We start from the raw sequence: 11,513 nt of genomic DNA, 5'->3' as shown, positions 1-11,513 counted from the left end.
TTTTAACGATTTTACTCCAATTATACGAGAGAGAGAGAGAGAGATTGGTGATGGTGGGGGAGGAATGTAAAGAGGATGATAATTATTGCGAAATCATCGAACCAATACCAAAAGCCATCCCATCAAGAGACAAAAGAATTGAAACACAATCGGGAGATAGATCCTCTTTTGAGATTGAAAGTTCAAGAGAAAAATACCACTGTGGGTGCCTCTTGTACGTCTTTGACCCCCTTACACAAATCACATATCAAACTTCTCTCTTTTAGTCAATAAACCAACCAGAAACATTTAAATCTAATTTATCATATTTGTAATTTAGGGAATAATTTTATAGGAATTTTGCACAAAACTTTATTTATGTGACCTCTAATGAAATAATCACACATATTTGAATAATAATGTGAAAACACTATATCTTTACCTTTTTTCACTCAACGATGACCAAAAAAAAAAAAAAAAAGGGGTAAAAAGAAAAAAAAATTATTATTGTTAACCTATTATCCAGCACGTCTCTTGAGAACAAAACATGACGTCACCGCTCATGCGCCTCCGCCCACCCTAACACCACCCTCTACCTCCGTTGAACGCCATCTCCAAGTGATGTCGTTACAAAATATAAGACATACAACAAATGAAACTCAAAAGTATTTGCTGCATTCAAAAAAAAAAAAAAAAAAAAAGGCTTTAATAAAAGTTGAATGAACAAAATTTATTTTAAAATTTTACTACTCTAGTTTAATGATTGAATTGAATATTAGATTCTAAAGTGCATGGCGTAAGAGCCAGGAAGGAACCTCTGACTAGATTCCTCTAACCAGATTCTTTCAGCATGGAAGCCTCAACCGGTGTCGTTACTTTACCAATGCAATAGCTGATTTTGTTAGAAGTGAGGTTGTGCAATTATTGAGGCTTTTTTTTTTTTTGTAAAAAAAAAAAAAAATCGCTGTGAGATATAGATGGCAAGAATTGACATTCGGTTTTCCAATATTGTATCGTTGTTGCCAGTCTTTTCTAACGAATAGTTTTCACTTTTGTCAATCCCTTCACGGACTATCTTAACACGTCCCCTCCTTCTATCCAAAGGATCAAAATAGAAGAAAATAATACTATTTACAGCCATTGTGTCCGAACAGTTTGTTCACAGCGTGTATTTTTTTTTTTTTTTTAATAAATCGATTCAATAAAGGAAAGAAAACAAGTAAAATATAAATAGTAATTAAAATGATAGAATTATCTTTAAAAGAAAATTGAAGAATTATATAAAGGTGAATTTGCTGAGTAAAGATATTCACCAACTGCCTGTTAAAAATGGGTAGGCAGTGGAGGTGATTGCCATTACTATTTTCCCAAGTAAGCACGCAATTTTGGTTGCGCAAAGTCTCGAACCAAATTCGGCTACGGTGATTGCGGGGGCCATCCATTTGCTTTAGCAGGTTGGCAACAAGAACACGGTCCCTAGACTCCCTACATGATGTAAAACCTGGGTCCCACTTTTATGTTTCAGTCCAAAAATGTTTCTTCTCTTCGAGAAGGAACCCTCGATACTTAGCTCCCCCCAAAAACAAAATTAAAAATTAAAAAAAAAAATAGAAAGGACCCCTTAGGAGACACGTGGGGCCCTCGTGGTACGACATGAGTGGTCGACATCACTTCTTGATATCCACGTCATTCCTCGACTTATCCCACCTTTCACTAGCTGCTGCACACACTGTTTCTCAAATTAAAATATTGAAAAAGCACTGATATCCTCACCCGTGGTGACCAGCCATACACAATAGTAAGCCGAATAAGAAGTGAGATGCACGACTCCACTAAGTTTTTTTTTTTTTTTTTTTTTTTTTTTTTTTTTTCAATTTAATCTATTAAACTTACATCTCATTAAAATATCTAATTTTTACTTACAAAAAAAAAAAAACGCTTTTTGTATTATAAAAATATAAAATTTAGAAGCAAATTTAAAAATTTGCAAAGGCTATGGACTCAAGGATCTAAATAGTTTCTCCCCTCTTAATGATACCTAGCTTTAGAACAAATTGAGAATGAGATATCATAAGACTTAAAAGGGACATATATTAATTTAATAAATTCATAAAATTTATTTTATTTTAATTTTTTAAAAAATTATGATTGAATAAATATTTTCCATATTACACAAATAGGATAATAATTTCTTCGTTGTGACTAGAGTATTTGGATGCAAAGAAACATGATAGTTCCATCAATATTAACAGATATAAATTAATTGTGTCTTTTGTTCTTGTTTAAAGCTTAATTGTAAATTTGAGATACAAATATAAAAAAAATAATAATTATAAAACAACACCGATGTGATATGTTGCTAGAATTACTCATAAACCCAAAAAGAAATCCTCGGTGACGTTTTCATCTGCACAGGAGAGTGAGTTGAGCATTGATTCTTTAAAAAATGTTTAATTCTGTCGAATGTTTTTGTTTAATTGTAATAAAAAGAAATATAAAAAAAAAAACCGGGAGATTGTACCATCACCCACGTCACTATTTGACGTGACGGGAATTGTTAATTTTACGGCGACGTGACAGCGGGTCGATGTTTTCACGTTCCTTACGCGACCCACAATCTTGCGCCCTCTAGAAATTCTAAGAAAAAAATTTCCAACGAGGGATAATTGAGTTTAACAGTGTTAATTGAATGATTTGGTCAAAATAAAAATTCAAAGAAGAGGGGCGAAAAATTTGACCTCTAAAATTGCCAATTAATTTGTCTAATCAATGAAGCTCCAACTCTTGTCCAAGTGATTAACAGGTAGGCTCCATTGCGAGGAGGATTCCCACGACGCGAGTATGATAACCTGAAAGTGGAAACCCACCAACATAAAATTGGCTTAGTTTTCAATTTCCATCAACTTCATAAGTAGTCTTGAAAAGCCAGAGATAATTTGGCTATGTTTGCCTGAGCCGCAAGTGGACCGTCACTATTTATCTTAAAATTAATTTAATATTTTTATTTTTTAAATTACATCAATAATTTTTAGTATTATTTAAATAAAAAAATTATTACAAAATAATTTTTTTTTATTCTTTTCTCAGATCAATCAAATTTATTACGGTTTCAATCAACACACTCTTTCAAATCCTTTGCCAAACACACCCAAATAATTATGCAATTGTCCTTAATACCTCAATGCATAAATATGTCCCGTCAATACAGTAAGATGATATTTTGGTCACCAATGATCTATTTGTTACCTTCTAAATCATAAAAATACCGATTTTGAAACCGTTTGAAATTACCTTTTAGATTTTAAAGTTTTTTTTTTTTTCTTAAAACGGTATTTTAAAAAATTAGACCAAAAAAAAAAAAAAAACTACAGCTATACTACACAATTCTCGTATGGGACTCTAATTTAGACCCTCCAACACAATTTGCACCAAAAATTTATATTTTGGAATAAATTGAGGTCGATACAATACAATTATACAATGTGAAGAAGAATGAAAAAAAGAAAAAGCTTGGATCAGAGAAATGATCAGTTTGTTAAAACTCAATTAATCTTTACGCTTGGTATGTGGGCCTTCACCCACACAATGATAACTTTTTACTGTGTAGAAAACGGCTATTCCAGTGGGGTCTCTAAGATCTACACTTGACTTGGAAAAATTGGCTTTGAGGTCCGGCGTGACCCTACCTTAACTTGTACGGCTACGGAGGATCACGTTGCTGATTTTTGCCGTAACGATTTAGCTTACATACAAGTTAGGCGTCTCCACTTCTATAATCTTTTAAACACGATTTCTATTCTCTTGTACAATTGACTTCTAAGTTTCATGCTTACTCATCTAAAAACAATAATAATAATAAGAAGAATAATGTTTGAAAAATCATATTTATCTTACCTAATAGTTTGATATTGTATATCAGTATAGAACAATAAAAATATAATAAAATCGTAATTTCAAGTATTACTTTAAAATTAATTCTGCAAAAACTGCAATAATTGTCTTGGCTGTATTTGTTAATATGTTTTGATTAAAAAAAAGAAAAATTAAAATTTGTTAAGAGTCGGAGCCGCATAATTTGAAAGGAATGCCGAGGCCGAAAGATTCAAATTTAGTAAATAGTGTATCAGATACAATTTGTTGAAAAAAAAAAAAATGTTGTAAAAGGGAAGAAAGGGTATATAAGGAAAAAAGGGGCAAAATATAAATAGGCAAGTAAAACAAAGAAGAGTAACTGAACATCTGTTCTTATTCATACGTTTGACCTTTAAGTGGTTGGGTCGTCGACGAGTGCCCAGAATTCGCTACCTGAGTTTGTTAAGAAGACGAACATTTCCCCACTCTCCACGAGACGTGCCATGGTCACGCACAAAACCAGTTAACCGTCTAAGACGAAGAGTGGCTTTCACGCGCTAGAAGGTGCCGTGTACGTTGATTTACCCTGAGGTGAAATTGAATATCGAAAATAACCTGAGTTAGTTGTTTTGCTTGCAACAAAATTAACTGCTTTTAAAACAAACCCAAACATTTTTAGAGAGAGAAAAGACACCCACCTGTACCCAACAGGCAACAAACATAAATACCGAGATGAGGCTCGCTCCTGTCTCTCTCTCTCTCTCTCACTCTCGCTGTAGCCTCTCATCAATCTGTTTCGCAAAAGAAAAAAGAGAGAGAGTATATGTGTACGTTCAAAAGCGTGAAGACAAGGGTGAGGGATTTTGCAGTACACAGAAGAGAGAGAGCAAAACACAAACCGACGACGAACTGGCGGATCTGGGTCAACGACGTTTGACCGAAATAAAAGAGAATTAAAGGGGGTAGAAGTGTAAATGAAGTACACCCACTCCTTTCTATCTCTTCCCCCTGAGGCCTGACGGGGTTTGTTATTGTATTCATTTCCTAATTAATTTCTTTATAAGCATTCGGCTTTGTCGTTGCGCTTGTTGTGTTCTCCTTGTAGGCCTTCCCTTTAGGCCTTCCCTTTAGGCTTTATATAACCTCTCACTCTGCCTTTTCCTCTCTTTACTTCTGAGAGAGATAACCAAGGACTAGCTATGAGAACCAGGAGGGGGCTTTGTTACCCTAGAGTCGTTGGAGGGGGAGGAGACGTTTATATGTCGTCGGAGAAGACAGTAGTAGTGAAGAGGAGGAGAGATTCCGCCGGGGACCACATGCCTTGCCGCAAGAGGAACAGAAAATCGCCGGAGGTTGCCGGAAAGTGCGACTTGTTCGACGCCTTGCCGGACGATCTTGTCATTTCTATTCTCTGCAAACTCAGCTCCTCCGCCGGATGCCCCTCAGATTTCATCAACGTTCTGATAACGTACGTGGCTCTTCGTCTTCTTCTTTCTTCATGTTTGATTTTCATTCGCCGGCAAGTGATAGATTCCGGTCTTTCAACCGGAATTACGATCGGAACCGTGGTCGTCAGTTTTATTGCAAAACTGACATCTTTTAGATAAAGATTGTTTTTTTTTTTTTTTGAAGTTACAGATTCCGATTTCGACGGTGTCGTTTTTGAATCTGACGTAACTGATTTGTATTCTGAAACAGGTGCAAGAGATTAAACGGCTTAGGTCTCCATTCGCTAGTCTTATCCAGAGCTTCTCAGAGAACGCTCGCCATTAGAGCGAAGAACTGGTCCGAGTCCGCTCACCGCTTCTTGAAACTCTGCGCCGATGCCGGAAACGTCGAAGCCTGCTACACTCTCGGCATGGTCAGTCTCGCTATATACATACCCATATATGAGAAATATCAAAGGAATAATCAATAATAAATAGTGTAATAGTAATCAAGTCAAAATTCTTATCCCATTTCACAAGCTATGAACATTCCGCGGATGATTGTTAATTAGTATTGAATGCGCTGCAGATTCGATTCTACTGTTTGCAAAACCGAGGGAGCGGAGCGTCGCTGATGGCCAAGGCGGCGATTAGTTCTCACGCGCAGGCGCTCTACTCGCTCGCCGTCATACAGTTCAACGGAAGCGGCGGCTCCAAGAACGACAAGGACCTCCGAGCCGGCGTGGCTCTGTGCGCGCGAGCCGCCTTCCTAGGGCACATCGACGCGCTGCGCGAGCTCGGCCACTGCCTCCAGGACGGCTACGGCGTGCGCCAGAACATCACGGAGGGGCGCCGATTCCTAGTCCAAGCCAACACCCGCGAGCTTGCCGCTGTGGTCGCCAACGCGGCGGCCGTGGGCGCCCCGACGCGCTCCTTGTTCACGTGGAACCCACACCCGCTCCCCCACCCTCATCCACGGAACGTGAACTGCGGGGGCTGTCCATTGCTGAGCGACTTCGGATGCAACGTGCCAGCGCCGGAGGCTCATCCGGCGAGCCGGTTCCTGGCGGAGTGGTTCGGGTCCCGTGCCGGGTCTCCGGGCCTGGTTCTGAGACTGTGTTCGCACGTGGGGTGCGGACGGCCTGAGACTAGGAGGCACGAGTTCCGTCGATGCTCGGTGTGTGGGACCGTGAACTACTGCTCACGCGCTTGCCAGGCGCTTGATTGGAAGATGCGCCACAAGGCGGACTGCACGCCCACTGAGCGGTGGGTGGATGATGACGGTGACGGGAACGGCCACGCTAATGGTGACGATGGTGAGGGCGATGGCGGAGTTAATGGGAACAACGATGACGTCATGGCTGAGAGTTAAGTTTAACGTTGACGGTGACGGAACGGTTACGGCAGATAATGTGGGTTAATACTCTTAATAGGATAAAGAACAACGGGAAAAGAAAAGAGGCCATTTTTGGGGGGATAATTATAAATTTAAGTTGTATGGCCGTTGGTTGGCACGGAGTTCTGCTCCCCCGTTTTTTTTGATGTATAGAGAGGGGTTTTTGGAGAAATAGTGGGGGCCTTTCTATTTTCTCTTTGCTTATCTGTTTTGTACCTTTTGTACTGTAGAGAAGTTTCAGCCTTAACTTAGTAAAAAAAAAAAAAAAAAAAGAGAAGGTTTTTAATTTCGGGAAAAAAAACTAAGCCTCCAATTTTCAAATTTTTATGTTATTTTGTGAAAAAAACCTTTTGTGTGATCATCTGTAAAACAAATTTAGGTAGAGGGATAGGATGGTATAACCAAACTGACAATATGAACATCATTTATGGCTTAAAAACTGGCTTTCCTTTCCTTTAGGGTAAAGATATGGGTTTTTTTATTTTTTATTTTTTATTTTTCTCGTGTCTTAAATGCTAAAGAAAGTCAAATTAAGGCATGGAAAAACAGTAGTACATATTAGTAATTAAAGAGAAATGGTTGATTTCAGTGAAAGACCCGCTTGGTGAGAGACAGGTAATGGATGGGGGGAGACATAAGGCATCATAGTAGGTAATTATCTCATTATTTTGCCGTTTTACTTTTGAAGCTTTTTTCATGGCCTTTTGGTGGTCAAAAGGGGTTGGACACGGTATGTGATTGACCATGAAGCACACACACAGAGCAAAAGGAAAAAAGAATAGTAAATGGAATAGTGGGGGAGGCATGGATTCTGCAAGTGGAGGATATGGTTGCTTGTAAAGTTTCATGCTTGGTCATACAACCAATAGAATAACAAGAAAAAGAGAGAGAGAGAGAGAGAGAGAGAGCATATTTATAAACATAAGGGCATTTCATTGGAATCATGATTTCTCTATTTTAAGTGAGGTAGGAAGGTTTTGTTTTTTTTTCGTTTTTTTTTTTTAAAAAAATTAAAAATAATAATAATAATAAATTTTACGTATTTAATAGTATATATATTGTATGTCATTTAAACATATATACCATTAAATACAATAAAATTTGATCCGGACCATAAATAGATCCTCTCCTCTTAACTAGATTTCATTTCGTGGTGGGTAGGCACAATGTATTTATGCTTCTTCTTTTTTTAGCATCATAATTGCTATTCGGTTGCTTTCAGAACTTTATACCGATGGTGGTCCAAGCCCAGCCCATTTATAACCAGGAGTTGGAATTCTTGCAGTGGTTGAAAACCCATCTACTTCATCTAATTTTCATTATAACTTTCGGCTTTTATTTCTTTTGGATGAAAAACTCACCGTTTTTGTTATTGGTTTCTTTTGTGGCTAGCATGCATATTTCGAGGTTTACTTCTGTTTGTCGAATATATATATATATATATATATATTAGAATGACCAAAGCCGGTTTGTTGAAAACATATTATAGAAAATGCAGTTAAATGCCAATAAAACCTCCATTTTTTTAATTAAAAAAAAAAAATAGAAGTTCATAATTTTTTACACGGTTGTTCCATTGGAGTGATTTTTTTATTTTTTTATTTTTTCGTTTAAATTTTGGAGATATATGCAATGGAAAAAGGGTTTGTCAAAAAAATGTTTTTGTTGTTGAATAGGTTGATTTTTTTTAGGACAAGTTGCTCTTTCAAATTGTATGCAAAGTCATGTCATACAGGCAATTTCATATGGCTAGTTCTGGAACCGGGCATTTGAAGGAATCAAAGGTGAAGGGTATATCCTAACCAATTGCTAATTCGCTGTAAGCAACTTCAGAACACATATTGCATTTCTAATACTGACCTACCTTAACTCTAACCAAACCGGTTGTTGCTTCCTGACATGCCTTCACGAACGCTTCTATTTATTTATTATTATTTTTTTTATTTGGTCTCTCAAAGAGAAAAATTAAGACAAATATTATTAAATGGGAATCCTATCATGTACACACTGTGCCCTTGCTTAATGCTTCTCTCTCTCTCTCTCTCTCTCTCTTTTCCCTGTCCCCCCTTCTGCAAACTATTTAAAGAAAAACACCTAACCAACCGTCTACTCCTATTGAATGAAAGTTATATTTCTTATATTACACATGACTAGTGTTGGGATATTACTCAAAATCATGGCAATATATCTCTCTTAATTATTTCACCAATTATATGGTGGCAGATCATTTTGTTGAGGAAATTCATCAAACAACTTATGGGCATTCGTCATTCTCCCACAAACACAAGTTACTCAATCACAAAATAAATGCAGATGCGTATCTTTTACGTACGTTGATAAATAAACCATGGCCAGGCCTCACAATCACAATCTCGCCCATGAATCCCTTGCGTAGTCCCAATGGCCAAATACGTGAATAAAAATTAAAAAAAAAATAAAAATAATAAAAATAAAAATTCTAAGGTGGTTGAGATTAAAGAAGCTTACGTGGTGTGTCCAACGGGATTCACAAGCGTTGCAATAGGATTCTCTCCGTCTTAAGTGAGGAGCCATTTTGTTATCAAAATTTTATTTTATTTTATCATGATGCCATGTGATGAATACAAGAACATATATTGACGTGTCATTATGTACACCATTAGATAAAATCAAATAAAATCGAAATGATTCTTTTTTATTTTACTTAAAATAAAAAGAATCCTTGTCGGGAAGGGTGCTAGCTAGGTGCTAACTACAAATTTGATAGGAATCAGTTAGTTAAGAAAAATTAAAAAAAAAAAAAAATGGATAAGTTTTCCTCCATAGAAATTTTTTTCAATCAAATATATTAAATTAACATATGTTAAAAAATTAACGTGAGAATCATATAGTTTATTAAAAATACATGTAAAAATTATATGTTTTTATTAAAAAATGCATGTAGAATTACATTAATTTTGGACACATCTATTTAATTAATAGAATGAAATGGGATCACCCTAGTATAAGATATAATGAGTTTAGATTTTATAAAGGTAATAAATAATTAGATGGTAAAATTTAAACTAATTAATTAAAAATAGGGATTAAAATTTAAAAAACTCAATCATAGAATTACCTTAAAATTTTTAAAATCCTTCGTCTTTTGGGCCGAATGCTTGAATTGCCGCAGATCATGGGATTGTGCCCAGGCAGTTAACTATCCCACTATCCCAACCTGGCTCAACTGCTAGGCCCATTGGGCCGTGGTTTCAGGTACATTTTCAGACTTCGCAAAGCGATTTATTTTAGCTTTAGCTGACCCTGGAGAACACACTGTTCCGCTTCGCGATTCTTAAAGCTTCAACCAGGTAAATATCAATTTCCCATCGTATTTTCCGAAACAATGTTGTTCGATTTCGATTTTGTTTTTCACTTTTTGTAAATTTCAGTTGATGAGGTCCTTTTTTTTATATTGTTTACTCGGTTTTCCATTTGGAAACCACCTGATCTGTTTGGTTGCTGATAAAATATAGGAAAAGAAAAGAAAATTCATTTTCTTGGCTCAAGGAAGTCGGACTTTCGACTCATCTGAACCTAAAAACCCTATTGACTTTGTTGAGATAAAGTTCCTATATTTCTGGGAAATCAGATAAACATCAAGTTTTATGTTACTTGATTGCATGTCTTTATTTTTTCTTCAATTTTCTGATCAGACAAACTGAGTCTTTGTTTGTTGTACTGTTGAATCGGTTTTCTAATGTAACCTGAATGCATAAAATAGGGGTTGTCAATAATTAATTAAAGCTAGGGCAAATCTCATTAAAAAATCAATGATTACGTTAGGGTTTTGATTCAAGGTGTTCAGGAAGAGAGATCAAAGATGGGATTTATAATGGAGTTTGCGGAGAATTTGGTTCTGAGGTTGATGGAGGACCCTAAGGAGAGGGACAGGAAATTCAGGGAGCACTTGTATGCAGTGAAGGATCGGTGCAACAAGACCAAGGAGATGTGGAGCTACCCTCTACGTCCTTATGGGTTCTGGACCTTCGAGCGCCACAATTCTCAGCTGAGGTGGGATGCCCAGATCAGCCAGGTGCCCGGTCGGAGGGACCCCTATGATGACCTTCTTCAGCATGTCCATGACACCCCCAAATGAACGAATAAGGTCGTATTCTCAGCTTTTATTGAATTTGCAGAGATCGATGACATTTATTTTGAAGATTATGATGTTGTGGTGTGGGATGTTTCTGATACCTTTAGTTTTTGTTGGAATGATTTAGTGTTTGTTTCTGCCTTCTGGTGGGATATCTCCATGTGCGATTTGTCTGAGAATAAAAAGTATAAAGGATTTCTAATGATTGGAGAGGAAATTGAATAGAGCAAATGAGTGTGTTTCTCTTATTCACGTGGCATGTGAATGGTTCAGCTTGGAAAATTTTGGAGTTGGAAAAATTTGTGTCTTTTGTTGATGCACATATTCTAGAAGGCTTTGTATTGGCATGAATTGAGCGACCAAAAGTATCGTACCGATATTGATGATAATATATATTCATGGCTTCAGAGATGAAATTGTTGGAGTTTTTGCCAAGGGCAAAACTAGCAAGCTGCTTCTGATGATACATTTTACCTAAGTGATGTCTTTCTGTCAGTGATTTCATGCCGATTTAACCTCCACACCGTAATTTTTCTTTGATAATAAAAAAGTGCAAGGAATGTAGAACTAATAAGGAAAATTTTTATCTACTTTTTTTTTATGTTGTATTATCATTGCACTGAAGAGATGATTTTGCTTTGTTTTGTATTGATAGGATAACTCCATTGCATAAGGAATAGACTGTCTATATGATACTTTTCCGATTGTTTAGATCATGTAGATCCATTACCAGCAGAGTCATGAC

The 11,513-nt window shown here is 36.6% G+C and overlaps 1 protein-coding gene across 1 annotated transcript; it reads left to right on the top strand.

Moving 5' to 3' along the window:
- Window positions 1-4,605: 4,605 nt before the first annotated feature.
- On the top strand, window positions 4,606-6,847 carry LOC132177782 (F-box protein At1g67340). Its single transcript, XM_059590236.1, has 3 exons — window positions 4,606-5,299; window positions 5,530-5,692; window positions 5,848-6,847. Exons 1-3 carry the CDS (start codon window positions 5,031-5,033, stop codon window positions 6,628-6,630), a joined length of 1,215 nt encoding a protein of 404 aa, XP_059446219.1. The 5' UTR covers window positions 4,606-5,030; the 3' UTR covers window positions 6,631-6,847.
- The last annotated feature ends 4,666 nt before the right edge of the window (window positions 6,848-11,513 follow it).

The sequence above is a fragment of the Corylus avellana genome, chromosome ca4 (assembly GCF_901000735.1).
Source record: "Corylus avellana chromosome ca4, CavTom2PMs-1.0".
Taxonomy (NCBI): Eukaryota; Viridiplantae; Streptophyta; class Magnoliopsida; order Fagales; family Betulaceae; genus Corylus; species Corylus avellana.
This window is presented reverse-complemented; position numbering and strand designations above follow the sequence as displayed.